The sequence below is a fragment of the Uranotaenia lowii genome, chromosome 2 (assembly GCF_029784155.1).
Source record: "Uranotaenia lowii strain MFRU-FL chromosome 2, ASM2978415v1, whole genome shotgun sequence".
NCBI classification, from domain to species: Eukaryota; Metazoa; Arthropoda; class Insecta; order Diptera; family Culicidae; genus Uranotaenia; species Uranotaenia lowii.
The window spans coordinates 62,156,043-62,176,583 of NC_073692.1; the positions used below are offsets into that span (position 1 = coordinate 62,156,043).

The window sequence follows — 20,541 nt, forward strand, 5'->3', positions numbered from 1 at the left end:
AGCAAAGAGGGGGTATTCAGAACCATAGAATCGTGTGGCTATGTGGCTCCGTCATAAAGGATACTGCCACTGGGATACTGATCCATGACGACGTACGAGGTGACTTATCGAGTACTTCCCAGATACCTTCATCTCATATTTCTGTCTAGTGGAAATCAATGAGGTTGTATTTGTGAGGGGGAGACATTGAGTCAAGGTTTATTTTAGCATGTGGAGTTCAGAGTTGTTTTGAGCTCAAACGATTGGAAGCAAATGTTTAGAATCTGAATCGGTTTTGAATTCTTGCTGGAATTTTTGAACGTTTGGACCTTGTAAATTCGTTTCAATAAAATCTCTACACAAGTGATTCTTAAATGTGAATATCTTTTGTGTACACATCGCTAAAAGTCCCATAGTTTTTGGTTATCTGTTTATTTATAAGAACCGATTTAAAATCATACAAGAATATGATCTAAATTACATCAGTTATATCAGTCGCATCAAGGGCAAGTTCCCTCTATCTTTAGAGTGGTAACAGAATTTTGTGGAGGTAAATGTCCCATCAAGTATAGATATTTAATTTTTGATAGTCTGCCATGGTTATTCAATCATGTTATCCGTAACTTCATATTTGCATCTCTATTTATTTGATGCAATACAAATTGTGAGACTAGGTTCTCGTTCACGCGGAGACTCGCCCGATGTGGACTTACCTTCTCGACGGTCGCACAGCAAAAAAGGAAGGAGTAATCGCGTGAAGTGACAGATAGGTTCCCCGCAGTTGTCATTCGTTTAACGGGCGTAACGGGCCGACGCTGCAGTGCTGCCAGATTATCTGTGAATGATACTTATGTTTCGTATAGGGATGTTCTCATAATATTGCTACTCACATCCTCCTCCCTCTCCGAAGAAAAAGAAGAAAAAAAATTGTATTTAATATAGCGTTTAATGAAACAAAACAATGGCTGAATCTGAATGTTATTCACAGCACAATCACATTTGCAAATCTTTCCTCTCGATTGTGTCCACATAATCTCGCAAGTGCGAAGGTTTCTTTCTGTCTCTTACGGGCCTCTGCAGTGGCTCGGCGACTGACTCCTCCAGACATTCACTGTTAGATGGCTCACTTTCCTCGTCTCTCCAGTTGTGGACTTTCTTTGTCTGTGAAACATGACGATCCATTATGTTTCCTGTTTCGTCTGTCAGGCGAAGTTTGCCGTTCTCCTCACTTAAAACGGTAAATCTTTTAAGAGAGAATCTTGTGTCTCCCTTAGTTTTCTTAAGTCGTTCAACAATCACGTGATCACCCGGTTTTATGCTACACTGCCTTGCCCCACGGCGAATATCTTCTCGCTGTTTGGCCTTCAATTTTGATTCATAATCCACTTTGTCTAACAGTTGATCATCAACGTGAATTACTCCTCTGTTCATTAAAGGTAGACCTCGTTTAACTTTTCTGCGTAGCATTACCTCTTCTGGGGATAATTTGGTAACGCGGTGTTTGGCTGCATTGTGAGATTCCACAGCCGCTCGCAGCTCGTGGTGGAAATTTGTCTTTGACACGATAGCAGCAGACATAGCTTTGTTTATAAGTTTCATATAGTTCTCGACCATACCATTCTGCTGTGGAAAAAGAGGTGTTGAATACACAGTTTGTATCCCTCTTTCTCTACAATACAACTTATATTCCGTACCGTTGAACGGTGGCCCATTGTCACTCTTAATACAATCTGGAAATCCGTCTCTACCGAATATGTCGTCAAGTACTTTCTTAGTCTGGTCGAAGTTTGTAGATTTTACTACTTTTGCTATGAGAAATCTAGATCTGTAGTCAACCACTACTAGAATGTAAATACCTCCAAAGTGAGCGTAGGGGCCATTAAAGTCTATTCCAATAGTTTCCCAAACGTTTTTGGGTGCAGGAATACGTTTCATCGGCGTTGGTTTCTCAGGCCTACCATTGGCGGCGCATACTTTGCATCCATTTACCCAGTTCTCGGCATCCGACGGAATACCCGGCCACCATACTCGTTCTCTGAGAATTGATTTTAGTTTGGCAGCGGATGGGTGTCCACTGTGAGCGATATTCAGCGTTTTTTCTTGGAGGCATTTAGGAATTACAACGCAGCCTCCTTTGTATAAGAGTCCATTTTTCTCGTAAAGTTCGGCCTTCACCAGATCAAACCTTCGTAGTCGTGTTGACCAAATGTCTGATTTCAGTGCTTCTAGGACGCCAGCCAATGTTTCATCACGGGAAGTTTCTTTGGAAATTTCGTCGTTCGTCAAAAATTGCGGGTTACTTGTTTCAAGCACGGCCAACTCCCAGGGGTTCGATTCCTCGCTAAATGGTTCATCAGTTCCTACGTACAACCTCGACGAAGGGTCAGCAATGTTTTCTCTACCTTTCACGAATTCAACCTCATAGCTGTAAGGACTTAATCTTAATGCCCATCCGTCGGCTCGGGTTAACGCCCTTTTCGAGTCCTCTCTCGATCGATTCAAAATAAAGCTCACCCCCTTTGCATCTGTCTTTAATGTGAAATGACGTCCTAATAGGAAATAAGAAAAATGTTCAACTGCCCATACTGCTGCTAGGGCGTCCCGCTGATGCTGAGCATATCTCTTTTCTGTTGGGGTTAATGCTTTCGATCCAAAACTTATAATTCTCCTCTCTCCTTCAGCGGATTCCTGGACCAAGACCGCTCCCAGTGCGATAGGGGACGCATCGGTATATAGTATGGTCTTGTCTACTTCACAAAAGTAGCCTAAGGCTACTGTGGAGTCAACGATATTCTTTTTTATCTGTTCGAAAGCCTTACTATGTACAGGGCCCCAACTCCAATTCTTTTCGTTTGCCACCGACCAGAGAGGGCTTGTAATATCCGCGAAATTCTTAATGTAGGCACTTACAAAGGAAGCTAGTCCTAAAAAACTGCGTAGTTCGGATGCTGATTTGGGTTCTCTGAATTTGCGAACATGGTTGATTTTCGATTCATCTATGTGAAACCCATGTTTATCTAATAGATGCCCTAAGAATGTTATGCGTTGCTTATCAAATTCGCATTTCTCCTGGTTGACCGTCAAGTTATTAGCCTTCAGTATGCCTAGAACTTGAGCTACTTTAAGTCTCAAATCTTTGATCGTATCCGCAAACACGAGGATATCGTCTATATAAATTATAATCCCTTCTAATCCTTCGAAAATGCGAGACATTTCTCTTTGAAATATCTCTGGGGCGCAGTTTACCCCGAACATCAATCGGGTAAAACGGTACATTCCGTTTTCGGAAAGGAAGGTTGTCAGGTCCCTAGATTCTTTGGCTAACTCGAGATGGTAGTAAGCACTTGTCAAATCAAGTTTGGCAAAGTACTGGGCACCGTGAAGTTTCGTTCTCATTTCGTTTATAAGAGGCAGTCGAAAATACTCTCGTTTGATGGCCTTGTTTGGCGCTCTCATATTCACTACCAATCGGAAATCCTCCTTTCCTTTTGGAATTGCCGACATGCCACTAATCCATGTCGGGGCCGTTAATACCCTCTCTATAATCCCCCGAGCCTCCATTTCGGACAACCTTTGCCTTGCAGCCTCCCGAAAGGCAGCCGGGACATTGAAATATGCATTTTTAACTGGAAGGACGCTTTCGTCAATAGTGAATTTGACTTTCACCCCTGGCATTTTCGGGAAAACAGTAGTATTGCTTTTTGATGAGCAGACATTTACGGAAAGACCAACTTTGAGAAGTTTCATCTTACTTGATGTATCTCTCCCCAACAAGGATCGATTGCCTTCCGGTATGACTAGAAATGTTGCCTTGATGACCGGTTTCTCAGCTCCAATTACTTCTATTACAGCCTCAAACGCAGTTTTTATTTTCATAGGACACTTGGTTGCGTAAGCTCTCAACTCGGGAAAATCTAATTGGTGGATTATTTTTAAAACAGCTGATCCTACATTATATTCTGATTCCAAACATTTCCAATCGCTACCCCCAATGACGTTTACATCCGCTCCAGAATCGACTAAAAACGAAATTGGTTCAGATGATCCAACACGACAATTGACAATCGCGTCGTCTACTGGCACATTTCTTATCATCTGATCCTTTTCCTCTGATACCTCGCTTGTAGTTGCATCCATTCGATTAATTCTTTTCCACTGTTGGCAAGTTTCCGTGTAGTGTCCTTTCACGCCACAGTTAAAGCACTTTCTTGAGATCGCTGGGCACATTCCCCCTCTGTAACAATCGGTGTCATTGCAGCGAGCGCACCGCTTTCTCCGACCAGCTTGATTGTTTTCCGATTCTTCAGGCTGGTTCCTGCGCTGATCCTCAAATGGCCTACCATATGGGGAATTGCCGAATCGCCTGCCCCCGGAGAAGTTTCTAGCACCTCTTCTTCCTGATCGAGCGCGAAAATTATTTGGGAATCGATTTCTGAGCACGTTGCCATTTGACAGTGGGAATCGTGTCGGTCTTGGGGATGAGGATACGGCTGAAATGGCTTCCGGCGAAGTTGGGTTATTTACCGCAAAAGCCTTCGCCCTAGTAGCAGCTTGTACCGTTGTTTTGGCATCGTGGTTGTAAAATCTAGCTTGGTTAGCAACTGCCTGATTTGACATGCCCCTTAGCAGTTGCCCTATTATGGCTTTTTCGTCACCTCCAAAACCACAAAGGGTTCCCTTTGCTCTCAACCGAGCATGGAAGGCCACTGCCGACTCGTCGGAGCCCTGACGTAAACCAGCGAACGCGTCCTGTTCGGCAGTTACATCGACTAGAGATCTCAGGTACTGTTCTATGTCGCCCACAAAATCGGGGTAGCAACTCATGCTTCCGTAATCCGCTTTTATTTCAGCTGATGATAAGATTCCTTGTAGCTGATCCCCCATTGAGAGCAAAAGTAGTTGTGCTCGATTCGCGCCCGTAACTCCGTTGAGGTCCGCTGACAGCTCGAAGTTGATTTTAAATTTGCTCCATTCCTCCCAAAAACGAGTCGTTGGTAGATTCTGGGGGAATGGCCGCAAGTGATCCCAACGTATTCCTCTGGAGCTGCGTCCCGCTGCGTTATCAGCCGTTTCTAAACCCTTTGAGTTAATTTCCTCCTTACATCTTGGTTCCTCAGGTTTGATAGACGGTTTGACCTCCTTCTCCGATTGTTCTCGCTCCAACAACCCTTTTGCTATGTCGACAACAGCTTTCTCTAGAATAGCCAATCTAGCGCGCATCTCATCGGTATCCGAAGGGGTATGTATCTCCACATCACTCTCTATTCCCAACGCTTCGGAAGAGGTAGATGAGGACAAAACATCCGTTGCCTCGTCCTCTTCCTCGGTATGAGGACGCACGTATCTTCCCTCACTCATATTGCAATACTGAAACAAAACCAGTTCAAACGCAAGAAATAATTAAAATGTCTTCGAGCTCATGTGTATCCTTTCCGAAGGAAGAAAAGTTATAAACTTGTTTCTTTAAGCGTTTAGCAATTCTACTAGACTTAAATAACTCAAATTGACCATTTTTTTTTATTGATAAAAAATGTTCGGCTTGCTCGTTCCCAGATACACATTTGAAGGCTTTTCTAAGTTGTGCTTTGCTTTTGACCTCAGTTTATAGCCTAGGCGTTCCGTTACAACTTTTAAAACAAACTACAGTCATTCTCAGCATACCTGACTGAATCAGGCTGGAGTTCTGTAATATTATCCAAACGAAACATAATTTAACTAGGTCAAAGTTCCCAATTTTCTTAACTGGTGATTAAGCGGGCCGGATGGTCATTTCAACTGGTTAAAAATTTCTTTGGGACGGGTTGGATGTTCCGTCGCAACCACTGGAAATAAAATTCCCCTTTTTTTTAACTTTACTTTAATTCTACCCAGACAACTTTCAGAACTGAAGATAGTCGGGCTGGATGTTCAATCTCAGCAGTTTATATTTAGCAGCAACATGTTGGATGTTCTATCCCAACCGCCAGGAAAATCAAAAATCATTTCAATGTAACCTAAGCTGAACTTGAATGAAAAATTTAATTGAAAACCGGGAAATTGTCAGTCCCCAGCGGGAAAGTTGTTCCTCCCCATCGGGAAAAATTGTGCCTCCCCACCGGGAAAATATAAGGCAAACTGATCTCAACCGTTCCGGACTCATCTCAATACTTTCGGAGAAAAAAAATCATGTCAAACAGGTTGGATGTTCCATCACAACCATCCGAAGAATCGAAAAATATTCTTAATCACCTCAAATTCTTAATCACCTCAAATAATGTGAACAAGCTAGATTGGATGTTCCGTCACAACCTCCCGAAAGAGTCACAATTGAATTCCGAATTTCGTTCATCCTCCGAAAAAAAAGTATAATGTCAAACAGGTTGGATGTTCCATCTCAACCGCCAGAAAAATCAAAAAATCATTTCAATCCCACCAGGATATCAAGAATTCCGAAAAACCCGACCGAAATCAAAATTGAATACGGGAAAACTTGTCCATCCCCACCGGGAAAATTTTTCATCCCCACCGGGGAAAATGTTCATCCCCACCGGGAAATATGAAAGCAAACTGGTTGGATGTTCCGTCTCAACCGCCAGAAGAATCGGAAAATATTCTTAAATACCTTAAATAATGCGAACAAGCTAGGTTGGATGTTCCGTCACAACCTCCCGAATGAAGACGCTATTGGATTCGGAATTTCGTACATCCTCCGAAAAAAATATAATGGCAAACAGGTTGGATGTTCCATCTCAATCACCAGAAAAATTAAAAATCATTTCCATCCTACCAGGATATGAAGAATTCCGAAAAACCCGACCGAAACCAAAATTGAATACGGGAAACTTGTCCATCCCCACCGGGAAAATTGTTCATCCCCACCGGGAAAATTGTTCATCCCCACCGGGAAAATTGTTCATCCCCACCGGGAAAATTGTTCATCCCCACCGGGAAATATGAAAGCAAACTGGTTGGATGTTCCGTCTCAACCGCCAGAAGAATCGGAAAATATTCTTAAATACCTTAAATAATGCGAACAAGCTAGGTTGGATGTTCCGTCACAACCTCCCGAATGAAGACGCTATTGGATTCGGAATTTCGTACATCCTCCGAAAAAAAATATAATGGCAAACAGGTTGGATGTTCCATCTCAACCACCAGAAAAATTAAAAATCATTTCCATCCTACCAGGATATGAAGAATTCCGACAAACCCGACCGAAACCAAAATTGAATACGGGAAACTTGTCCATCCCCACCGGGAAAATTGTTCATCCCCACCGGGAAAATTGTTCATCCCCACCGGGAAAATTTTCCATCCCCACCGGGAAAATTGTTCATCCCCACAGGGAAAATTTTTCATCCCCACCGGGAAAATATAAAAGCAAACTGGTTGGATGTTCCGTCTCAACCGCCAGAAGAATCGGAAAATATTCTTAAACACCTCAAATAATATGAACAAGCTAGGTTGGATGTTCCGTCACAACCTGCCGAATGAAGACGCTATTGGATTCGGAATTTCGTTCATCCTCCGAAAAAAAGAATATAATGGTAAACAGGTTGGATGTTCCATCTCAACCGCCCATGCAGAAATGAACTCTCACTTCAAGCAACTTCTTTAAAACAAAAAAAAATAAAATGATCTCCGTCGGATCCGTCGCAAAAAAAATTAAAATTACTGTCTCCGGAAATAGGTTAAGTAGATTAAATTTCTCAACATACCTTTTTCCCGACGATGAAGAACAAATAGGACGCCTTTCCACTTTTCCTCCGCAGCACACAACACAAACTCAAACTGGTTTTTTTTTCAGATGGACACCGGGGCACAACACTAACCACTTCGAATAGGAGAAAACTAAAACTAAATTAAATCACTTCAAGTCCCCAGCGGGCGAGTCTCCCTTTTTTCATGCAATGCTTCCAAGCATTGCCGAAAAACCTGTCAACGGTCGCCATTTTGTGAGACTAGGTTCTCGTTCACGCGGAGACTCGCCCGATGTGGACTTACCTTCTCGACGGTCGCACAGCAAAAAAGGAAGGAGTAATCGCGTGAAGTGACAGATAGGTTCCCCGCAGTTGTCATTCGTTTAACGGGCGTAACGGGCCGACGCTGCAGTGCTGCCAGATTATCTGTGAATGATACTTATGTTTCGTATAGGGATGTTCTCATAATATTGCTACTCACACAAATTAAAATCGAATGTTGCATTGGATTTTTTTAGGATTTCCAAACTCTGTTTTCCTGCAAAAAAAAGTGCAATTCCTTCATCACGTTTACTCCTAAAGAAATTTTAAATTACTTATACTTTCATTCTTTTCGTTTTCTCCAGGACTGTTTTCCGGTGCGCTTCAAGGCGATCCATTTCATTGGGCAGCCATGGTACGTAGAAGCCGCCCTGGCCGTGATCCGGCCGTTCCTGAAGGAGAAAACACGGGAGCGGATAAAACTGCACGGTGGCAATCTGTCCACCCTGCACGAGTGCATCGCCCGGGACATTCTGCCAACGGAACTCGGCGGCGAAGGTCCAACCTTCAATCCCCTCAACTGGTACCACGATCTGCTGGAGTCGAGCCAAATTAGCACCGCCAAACCAGCGCCATCTTACGTTCTAAGTCAACCTCAGTACTACACCAAATCGCCTCCGCCACTGGCCACGGTTAGCATTAAAAATACGACCGCCAACGGCCATCATCCAGTAGTCATTAGCAACGATAGCCCGAAGATCATGGTCGGGAACAATAAAAGCGCAGGTGTGCTGGATTCGGATTTCCTGATCAAAAGTACCAAAGCTGCGACGACGGTTAAAATCGGGATCCTGACGACCAAGGCTAACGATCCGGCCGCCAATACTCTGCTGGGGGTTGGGAGCGACACGTGACAAACAGCTCCGACGACGACGATCTTGATGGATCCGGAAAGGCATCACCTTCTCCACGTCCACCAAGCGAAGATCGATTCGATTTCCTGCTGAAGATTCCTGATCTCAAGTTTCATTCCACACCACATCACATCACCCAACAGCAGCAGCAACGAATCTACTCATTCAATCGTGAAAAATATATCACGGTCACTTGTCAGATGCAAAACTGGTCCGATGGCCTGGTCGTTTTTCCACAATCGAGGAACGTTTCAAGTGCGGATATCTAATTGATCCACATGTTCAGAAGTGTTCTTGCCGTTATGGCTTCCACGGATGGCGGCTGCGGTTTCAATTATTAAGGTATGTTATCCATTAGATTAGACCGGTAGAAAATCATTAATTATATCTACTTGGTGGACCGATTTATAAGTCGTTCTTGTTGGTTCAATGTTAGAATGATAATTTACACTCTCGTTATGTTAAGAATCGTTGATAATGGCATTACAACACATTTCCGGAGCAGTTGTTTATTAAAATTATAGCTATAACATCACTATTTAAATATCTGATAAAATAAAATTCGAAATTGAATATCATTTACTCATTGGATCAAATTGAAAAATAATGCATTTACAAAATAACTGCAAAAATGACACAAACAACAGAAAAACCAAAATGGTGAACATTGATATAAGTTTATGAAAACGATAAAACTGTGAACAACCATTGAAAATGAAATAAATTACTAAAAAAATTCAAAAATAAAGAAAAACAAAAATCAACAAAATGATAAATATCAAAAAATATATAAAAATGACAAAAAAGGCATATAAAAAAATTTAAAAAAAATCTAAAAATGTAAAAAATAATAAATAAATGACAAAATCAAAAACGACGATAAAAGCCTTAATTTAAAAAAAAAATGAAAACTATTTAATCGGCTATATCGGTGATATTTTATATTGTTTGAGAAAGAATATTAGAGAATTGAAAAAGTGTAGACGGATAAGAAGATTAGAATAAGGTGAAAGATGTTGAAAATGAGCGAAAGGGTAGTTTTCAATTTGAAAAACTTTTCATCACATTTCATCTTTTTGTTCCACACGGGCATACTGCTTTGCAATGGTAGATACAGATAGAATTTAAGCTACCACCACACAATAGTAGGCCATGCGTGGTTCGCCCGACAAGCGGAAACATGCAGTGCGAACGAACGTTTAAGTTTACAGATAAATTTACGGATAAATAAATTTTCATAATAAAAAACCGACAAAAGTAACATAAATGACCAAAAAACAAAATGAAAAAAATAAAACAAAACAACAAGATTAAAAATATATAAATGACAAAAAAATGACAAACATGACAAAAACAATTGAAAGACTCTGACTCTGAAAAATGAAACAAAATGACAAAAATGATAAAAATGACAAATGACAAAAAAAAAAAAAAGAAAATCAAATAAATAGCAAAAACCAAAATGAAAAAAAAATCTCAAATACATAGAATAATGACAAACAAAAATGCATTTTTTTTTAAATGACAAGAAATGAAAAAAATTACACAAATGATTGAAAAAATAATAAATAAGGAAAAATGTCAGAAAAGATGATAACATCGAAAATTATGAAAAAGACATTAGGATTGAAAAGATCAAAATGGCAACAATGATACAAATTGAAAAAAATAACGGAATTGGCAAAATAAATGGAAAATTTGAAACAAAACATTACACACATAATAAAAATTACAAAAACAGAAATATAATTGAATGAAAAACCGGCAAGATTTAAAAGTAAAAATTTAAACTATTGAAAACATTGAAAAAAAAAACAATTACAAAAATATCGAAAATTTAAAAAGATTTGATAATAACAAAAATGGCAAAGATAACAATTTTGCTAAATGCTTAAAAATGACTGAGTTGGAAAATATAAATAATATAATAGAAATAGAAAAAAAATCATAATAACAGAATAACAAAATTTATTAAATTAACAAAAATAACATGCATATGTGGGATTCCAAGTTTCTTCAATCTGTTTCGGAATTTCGATACGTTTTCTGAAATGTACATAAAAACGGTTTCTGAATAAAGAAATATGAGCCAAGTATTGAAATCGATTTCAGAGCCCTCAGTAATAAATCTACAATTTTGATTCGGATGTTTTAAGTTTCAATAATTGATCTTTATTTCAATTATGTTTTTCTTACCCAACTGGCAAATCTTAATAAAAATTAAAATATTTGAATGAGGAATCTATATCGCATTTTTTGTTATGTTTGAAATTTATATATGATTTCAGAATTTTTTTTTCATATTCCAAAAATATCAACTGAATGTGAAAACCCATATTAGTTTCGAACATCATGAATCAAATTGTGGAGGAAATGTGAAACCTAATTCAAACGCTTTTTATTTCAATTTTTATGACGATTGAAACCGAAAATCAAGAATCCTAAACTGGATACATAATCCGAAATTTGAAAACACAAATACAATTTCGATATTGATCCTATACGGAACCAGAATCTATGAAATGAGTTAACTAATTTAAAATGTATTATTCAGATATGAATTTCTATCAATAAGTGAAGAACTTTTGAACTAAAATCGAGTTGAAATCAAAGTAGTCGGCGGCTTCAATTGACGTAAAATTTTCAAGCTCCGCAAATTTTTCGAGGATTTTCCATTTCGTCCCAAAAGTTGTTTTAATAGTTATTTTGTGATTAATTGTTCGAAAATATGTTCAAAGAGTGAGGGATGTCTAGTGGAACACTGACCTCCGGAAGTTTTTTCGAACGTACTTGTACAAAAATGACTAGAATTCCAAATAAAAAACAAAATGAACTTAAAATTACCAAACTGACAAGAATGAAATGAAAACGGGGAAAATTTTAAAATTGACCAAAATGACAAATAATTAAAAAGATGATTAAAAAGATACAAATTTAAAAATAGCACAAAATAAATAAATGACTAAATGCACAGAAATTATAGAATATGCATTCTTCAAAATCCTTGCGTGATTCTCTTCAATCAAGATAAATTGAAGACAAATGAAAAAACTGTCAAAAATATTTAAAATGACTCCAATGACAAAAACAATAAAAATGATAAAAATAGAAAAACAACTGATAAAAAAAGCAAAAAATAATTTTTATTATTTGATAGCAACATTAAAAAAAGAGAAAAATAATAGGAATAAGAAAATTTACAAACAAACATAAAAACAAAACAAAACATGAAAAAATGTCCAAAATTTTAAAACTTAAAAAAAACAGAAACAATGTATTTGTCAAAAATGAAAAGTATAGAAAAAAGACAGAAAAAATAATCTAAACTCACGAGAACAAGAAATATATTCAAATAAATTGACAAAAAATAATTCAAATCTAAAAATGACCAAATTGAAAAAAAATTCAAAACGGGTCAAAACATTAAAAATATGAAAATAATAACAAAATTTACAAATAATGATGAAAAATTACTAAAATGACAAATATTAAAGTTACAAAAAAAAAAACATAATTTATTTATTTATTTATTTATTATTAAATCAACAGATCAAATATTGATCCAAATGATATTTTAAAATTAAAAACTAACAACGAATACAAATCTACACTGAACTTAGAACACTAAGAATTCTTCTTCGGAATAAAACCTTCGAAACGTCAAAATCAAAATGTTCTGAGAAGCGGTTAAAAGTCTTGATGACGCCAATTATTGCAGAGTTGGCCCCGTAATTGTTTAGTCTAACAGGAACGAAGAGCTGAAGATCCCGATTCCTCAAACCACGAGGTCGTGGTTTGTCATGCGGAAAAGAAGACCCAGGCTTCTGGAGGCTTTGTCAACGATATAGTTGGTGTGATTCTTAAAATCCAGCCGCGCGTCGAGGATCACACCAAGATCTTTCACGTGTTGAGCTCGAGAGATTGCATCGTTTCCAAGGAAATAAACGGCTGAGAGCGGGCGTCGTTTGCGGGAAAATGATATTACTACACATTTATCACGGTTTAAAGGTAGGCGATTGGCATCACACCAGGAGGCAAAGAGGTTAAACTGGTTCTGCAGGAAGTTCACATCCTCGGAGCCATTGATAGAGTAGTACAGTTTCAAGTCGTCGGCGTACGCCAATTTTGGTCCGTCGAGGAGTTGCAGCACGTCATTGAAGTAAATTAGGAATACTAACGGCCCTAAGTGACTTCCCTGAGGCACGCCTGATGAAGCTGAGAACTGCCTGGAAAAACAGTTACCCGTACGAACTGTCAATTTACGTCCCGTAAGGTAACTGCGGAACCAGCCAATGAGAGATCCACAAAATCCTAAACGCGCGAGCTTTCCGATGGCAATATCATGGTTCACCTTGTCGAATGCGGCAGACAGATCGGTATAGATGGCATCAGTTTGGGATTTCTTTGCAAAACTTTCATGCACATACGAGGTAAAGGTTAGTAAGTTAGTTGTAGTTGAGCGTTGAGGCATAAATCCATGCTGGTCGTTGGAGAGGTTGTGCTTGCAGAACATGAAAATGGGATCTAAAACCACCAATTCGAAAAGTTTGGCAATAGCACACAGAGCTGAAATTCCTCGGTAATTATTAACATCTTTCCTATCTCCCTTTTTATGAACCGGGAACATGTAAGCTTCTTTCCACAGTGAGGGGAAGGTGGCCTGGTCGAGCGAAGCTTGGAAGATAAGCCTGATAGGAGTAAGCAAAGAAGGCATAAAACGCTTCAGGAAGGTAGCTGGTATCCCATCCGGGCCCGTAGAGAAGGAGTTTTTGAGCTTAGTGGCTGCTTTAGAGATGATTGTGTCCTCGACTGTTATACCGTTTAAAGAAAAGCCCAGTGGTGAAACACTCCTGATGGCGCGATTCAGTTGGTCGTCGGTTATTGAAGATGTATCAAAGATGCTCGAGAATTTATTGGCAAAGAGATCGCAGATTCCGGAGTCAGAGTTCGCTATGATGCCATCTAAGAACATGCAGGACGGTGTTCCAGGTTCATTCCGCTGATTTTTAACGTGATTCCAGAAGGATTTTGGGCTAGTCTTGAGATTTTGCTGAATTCGACGAAGATGGTTTTGATAGCTACGTTGGCAGGCTTTTTTATAGGCGGAGTTGAGTTTGCGATATTCTTCCTTGGTATGCGGCGATTTGTGCTTGTTGAAATTTCGAAGGGCACGCCTTTTTGTCGCTTTCAGTTGTCGTAAAGCTGCTGTAGCCCATGGAGTCCGAGGATTAGCATTGGCGGTGCGTTTCGGCACATGACGGTCGATTACGTAGTTGAGGATGTGCGAGAAAGTTTCGGCTGCAGCATTAGGGTTAGCTAGTTCGAGTTCGGATTCCCAGTCTATAGTGGCCAGTACGCGAGAAATGATATCGAAATCGGCGTTTTTATAGTCCAAGTAGAAGGGTGTGAGTTTATCAGCGGGGTTACACAATCTAGAGATATTAATTGTAACCAGTAAAGCCGGGTGATGTGGGCCTACTTTAACTAGCGGTGCCGGTGCTGATTCGATAGTTGGTAAACGGAATCCGTCATTGGCAAAGCAAAGATCAAGCATCCGGCCGTTCTCGTTTACAACACTGTTGATCTGACGTAAGGTTGCTGTACTCATAGAGTCTAGAATAATGTTCGAGGAAGCCGAAAAAGTGGAGCGATCAGGATCGGGATACAGGAAGCTAGCTTGGCTGGAACACCACTTTATACCTGGCATGTTATAAAGTGGTGTTCCAGCCAAGCTAGCTTCCTGTATCCCGATCCTGATCGCTCCACTTCCATAATAAAAAAAAGGAATGACTAAAACGACAAAAATGGTAAATATATTGAAAGTTAAAAATAGAAAAATATAATAAAATGATAAAAATAACTTAAATGTCAAAACTATCAAACATGCCAAAACGTGACACCGTGACAAAAAATTAAAATTTTTGAAATGACAAAACAAACAATTATTTAAAAAAACGGGCAAAAATGAGAAGAGTCATCTACAAAATAAAACATAAGAAAACCGGAAATGTTTAAAAGTACAAACTTGACAAATATGAATTAAACGACAAATGAGACATAAATGAAAAAAAAACAATTGTTCGAACCTTTTATTCCTTACCTCAAATAACTTGACCGGCATTCATTAAAAAACCTTGCGTGATTCGGCAAACTATCTCTCTAAAACCTTCCATCTAACCAAGTGCCATGTTAAGTTTAGAATGCAGTGCCTTTGCTCTCTGTCTCTGTTGTAAATTTTTGGCACGTTGCGTAGCCATTGTTTAGCGATGGTGTTTCCTCGAGACACCAGTCCTTTTGGTTTATTCCAGCAGTAACCGGTTCGTTGGTAGCAATTGCTATGATAATCGCCATGTGACACGCAAACAATTCCACCCTTCTTGGATGGGTACACGGTGAAAAAAAAGTTAAGAAGCTTTGAAGCGTAAAGAACCAATTACTTTCGGGTTTAACCAGATCCAGCATATGTAGGATTAAGACCCAAAAATGCACTTGAGAAATCAGCAAAATGACATTGTTTTTAAACAAGAAAATAAGTTCAGATTTTGATTTAAGAAGTTATCTTTTTGAAATTCTTAAAGTTGGTGTGATAAAAAATTTCTATTTTTTCATGGTGCACATATTCTAAGGCAATACAATCGAAAAAAAAAACTTAGAATAACTAAATTGTATGTATGGTCGACATTTGCCGCCTCTATTTTTTCGATATTTGTACTCGGAAAGCCGCCAACAACAACACTTCCGTTGACATGGCTCCTCATTCAAGTCGAAGTTTTATTGCTCCACCGAGACTGCGGGACGACTGCGTGTGGCGCGGCACGTGGTTTGGTTGATATAAAATTCCCCAAAAATCACGCAACACCAATTACACTACATCCTGTCTCCAATCCACCCAACATTAGATCATTGTCGATTCCCTTCCTACTAGCTACCTACTGTCGGTAGGCAACAACTTTTCTACCAAAACGAAAAAAAAACGTCACACCTAATTTGTGTAATAAACCAATAATTTCCACTGGTGGCGACTTTCGTCTCGTGGTATCGAAAGGGTGATGTAAAAATGCGACATTTCCTCAAGCTCTATTTCATCATCTATTTAGGTAGGTACCTATCTGACTGTGATGAAAACCTACCGAAATTCTAATCGAACCGAAAAGCTTGTCAAAAGCTATTTCCAAACACTCATTGCGTTGCGTGCCTAAACAGCGGCGTGACAATTCAATTTCCTCATGCTATTGTCATTAAAACCATGATGGTGGCGGCTTAAACTTGACCTTGCTGACGGATGAATGAGATTGGAAGCAACTCGGGCAACCTTTGTGTCGCGTTTAGTGAAGTTTGAGATCATTGCTACTTGACGTAAGCCGATCGACGTAATCTAATTGTCGTTCGAACTTGCTGAAAGAACCTTTCCTAAAAATTTGGAAATTGGAAATTGCAGTGGAACAAATCTTTCAAAAATCAACACTACACATACAGGTCAACATGCAACATATTGTGTTGTAATTTTTCTTTTATTTATGCTCTTATGCTTATGCTCCCAAAACTAAATTTTGTGAACAAGTTTAATAAAAATAATCATAGAAGGTTTTTTGAAAGCCCAAAATACGATTTAAAATCTGCTGATAAATTTTGAAGGTACCTTTTTTAAAGTTTTTTTTTTCTTTTTTTATAAGTATTTCTTAGGTTTTGACCAAATTTGCCCTGATATTGGCCGGATTTTGGTCGATAATTTTGAAATGAAATACCCGGATTTTGCTAAGTTTTTGGATAAAATAGCATGGATTAGTCCGGCCTGGATACGTGCAGAAAAGCTCTACGTGAAACTATGTGAAACAATTTCTGGTAAATCAAAGGCTGAATGAAATTTCAACTGAAAAGGTCAAGAATGCCAATGAATTCGTTGTTTTTTTTGTTAGTGTTTACGGATCTATTAAATTATTAATATACAGTGCTTTGGAATGTAGATATCTCAACAACTTAAAAAACTTAAGGTTTATTGAGCTTGAGCTTGAGCTTGAGCTTAGATAAACCGTACATTTCAGTAGTTGCTTCTCCGTGATTGACAAGAACCATCAAAATTGTACATAGATCCAAATAAATGGAGCTTGGGATTAGCTTACCATTTTCTGTGTACACGTTTCGAAGGTTCCTTATCTTATATGGTCAATAACGGCGCCGGCCACGTCCTTACGGTTCATCGGGGAAAGGGAAGGATTGTTAGTTCGACTTCCGTTGCTACTAGAGACCGAATACACCTCTAAATCTCCACGGTTGTCACAGGAAGGGTGGTTTGTTAGTGGGGAAGGTAAATTAGATCTGGATTCCCTTTGGGAAGGGATGTGATCAAAGCAAAGTTAAATATTTAATGTTCGTCGCGTCGCACACTATCGAGTTCACCGCGTTTTTATTTAGAGCAAATACATCCTAACGTGGCATTGTCATACACATACAATGTACTTAGCACCGGTGCAACTCACCGAATTTTACCGCACCTTTATGACGAGGAGAGCAAAACGTCCTAACGTGGCATTGTCATACACGTACAATGCACAATTATATCGCGCGCTTAAAATGAGAAGAGCAAATGGTCCTAACGTGGCATTGTCATACACGTACAATGCACAATTTTATCGCGCGCTTAAAATGAGAAGAGCAAAACGTCCTAACGTGGCATTGTCATACACGTATGGCACCGGAGCAACTCACCGAAGATTACCGCGCGCTCAAAACTAGAAGAGCAAAAACGTCCTAACGTGGCAATGTCATACACGTATAACGCACTTGGCGCCGATGAAACTCACCGAAGTTTTTCACGCGTTTAAAACGAGAAGAGCAAGAACGATCTAACGCATTATGCAAACGGGGAGGGAAAGAGGAAAAGAAAGGAAAGAAAATACGCATCGGATCGCGCCTCGCTTTCCTGATGTACACTTTTCCCAAGCAACTGAACGTAGGAGGAAATCACCATTTTTGCCCTCTTGCTCCAGCAGCATTAATACACTTTATTTATTAACACCGACGACCGACCGAACCTAATCACGTCAATTTTCACCACGCTAACACACACACACACACACACACACACACACACACACACACACACACACACACACACACACACACACACACACACACACACACACACACACACACACACACACACACACACACACACACGCGCGCGCGCGCGCGCGCTGAATTATGTTAACTTGATGATGATTGAGGATTTTTGAATTTTGTTTGCGTTTTATGACAAATATGTTTCAATCTCTTTACCTTGAAAAACAAATAGTTATATCATTTTTATCACACATCTTACCAGATAGAGAAAAAGCCCTTCTACGATTCATAAAAAGTGTTGATTTGTGGAACAAAATTTAATAGACTTAAGAACTAGTTTGTATAATTCTTTTTCGGACACGAATGCCAAAAGTTGGTAAAATGTCCTAAATTAAATTAATAATAATAATAATAATCACACATCTTACAGACATTTTAAAAAATCATTCCCTAGATAGCGCTAGCTTAAAAACAAAATTACTCACCAGATGTCGGTAGCACAAGGTACGCGAACCTTTTCTAAGCTCTACTAGTGACATCTGTATGTCACTAGCGGATTTTTTTAGAACCACCATGCACTGACGCGTCATCACACAACCATTGCAAAATCGAAAAATAAGAATTCTTAAATTACCTGTTATTTGCGACAATTTAACATATACCTCCATAACCGTCAGTAGCACAAACACTTCAGCCACGCTCCAAATGAAATTATTTATCAAAAGCACATATTTAACACCTGAAAATCGGCTTAATAAAATCTGATACTAAAAAAAACACTTTCAGCTTGAGCCAGGGGTGCCAGCTCCTCCCTCAACTTTGAGTTCGACTGGGCAATCGCAAAACTAAGTTCTGATAGGCACACTCAATACTAAGTTCGGCAGTCGAACTCAAATTTATCCTTTTTATTGGAAAGTTGTTTATTTTCAGGAAATGAAAGGATGGTTAAACAAATTTGTACCCGGATGTTTCTGTTCCGGCACATTGCATTGCAATTACAGAGCGTTGGAAAGTTTTGACACTTCCGATCGAAGAAAACTTCCGGATGTTACTTCTCACGGGAAGTAAATAACATCCGGAAGTTTCCGGACATTCCAAACCGCTCACTATATGATGACAATGACGGACAGAATTTTACGCTGAATTAAAAAACTTAAGGTTTATTGAGGGTTAAAACTAGTTTAATTTTTTTTCAAGATGTTTATCGATTTCTACTTCTTTACTTTAAAGGTTGTAGAAAGAAACGCTTATATAAGAGATAAAAAGCTATCAAAAAGTTAGTAAGAGTTAGCTTAGCTTGATTGACTATTCACATTTACCTTAAATCGATAAAAAGGTAAAAAAGAGTTATGAGAAAAGATTATCTGGATTCCTCAGTCTAGTTGATATCCTTAGTCTAGTAAAAGACAAAATGTGCCTAAGACTGTCCCAAATTTGTACGGGAAATTTAAAACCTGTGAAATGTTATGCGCTGCATACTAAAGTTGATCCTAGACCCAGTACAAGATCTCAAGCCAAATTTTTGCCAGATCGGATCACGGGAGAGGGTCGCTCAACGAGCCTGAAGTTTTAATGGGATTTTGAGACATTTTGTTCAGGAGAAACATAAAAAACCAGTTTTTCATCAATTACTTTGGTTCCCTTTGGCCAATTTCTTTTGAATACGGTTTTTCTTAAAGCCTTAATTATGACTAATATTCCATCCGAAGATTACATTACATTACATTGCTCTTTTGTGCCGAAACTTGAAAAGAATCCCACACGATGCTACAATAAACACTCAAAAATGCATCAAACATCGTGAGTTAGGGTGGCAGCGAAATGCCGAATTCACCGATTTCACCGACAATATACATTTAAAATTAAAAAAAAATCATCTCGATCGACCATGACACTCACTCAAAGTTTGAATTTTGTGATTATAGAAATTAAGGAAATCAAACGTGCTACATAACTTTGAAATCTGTTGTTATTTGAAAAAGAAAAATTGGCTGAAAATCAACTTTTCAATTCATTTAGGATATTATGAAGCATGGAGAAGTTAAAAAGCATTAGGGAATCTATAGAAATGAATTTCTGTCTGTCTGTCTATCTGTTCCCTATAAATAGAATCGGAAACTACTGAATCGATTTTTGTAAAATTTGGCAGGTGGGGGTATTAGAGTACGAGGAAGGTTCCTATCCTCCCTCACACAGGAAGGGGGGAAGGGGCTTCCCAAACGAAAAACAAATGTTTGCATAACTCGAGAACCGATCATGCAAATGGAACCAAATTTAGTATGGGAGTGTATTTGGATCAAAAAAAATGTTCCCAAAATGATTTGGTACCCTCTCTCATTTCAAAGATGAAATAGGAAGCGTGAAGAGGGGCTCCCATACAAATTTTCGCACAATTCGAGAACTTATCAATCAAACGGAACCAAATTTGGCATGTGAGAGTGTATGGGAAGGAAGAATATTTCAAAGATGGTTTGAGAATCCTCCCTCCTTCCAGTGTGGAGATAGAAAATAGAGACTGGCCTCCCGTACATTTTTTTGCAAAATGCGAGAACTTATCAATCAAATGGAACCAAATTTGACATGGGTGGTTATTTGGGTACGATAAATGTTTTTATGATTATTTGGGACTCCACCCTCTTCGATTGGGG

General features: G+C 38.9%; 1 protein-coding gene across 1 annotated transcript in view; it reads left to right on the forward strand.

Annotated features, from left to right (window-relative positions):
- Positions 1–20,541, forward strand: part of LOC129746918 (clavesin-2-like) — a 77,845-nt gene that overhangs the window by 41,461 nt on the left and 15,843 nt on the right. The window contains exon 3 of the mRNA XM_055740851.1: positions 8,285–9,175. Coding sequence (XP_055596826.1) covers positions 8,285–8,833 — 549 coding nt within the window. The 3' untranslated portion in view covers positions 8,834–9,175. The remainder of the gene's footprint in view (positions 1–8,284; positions 9,176–20,541) is intronic.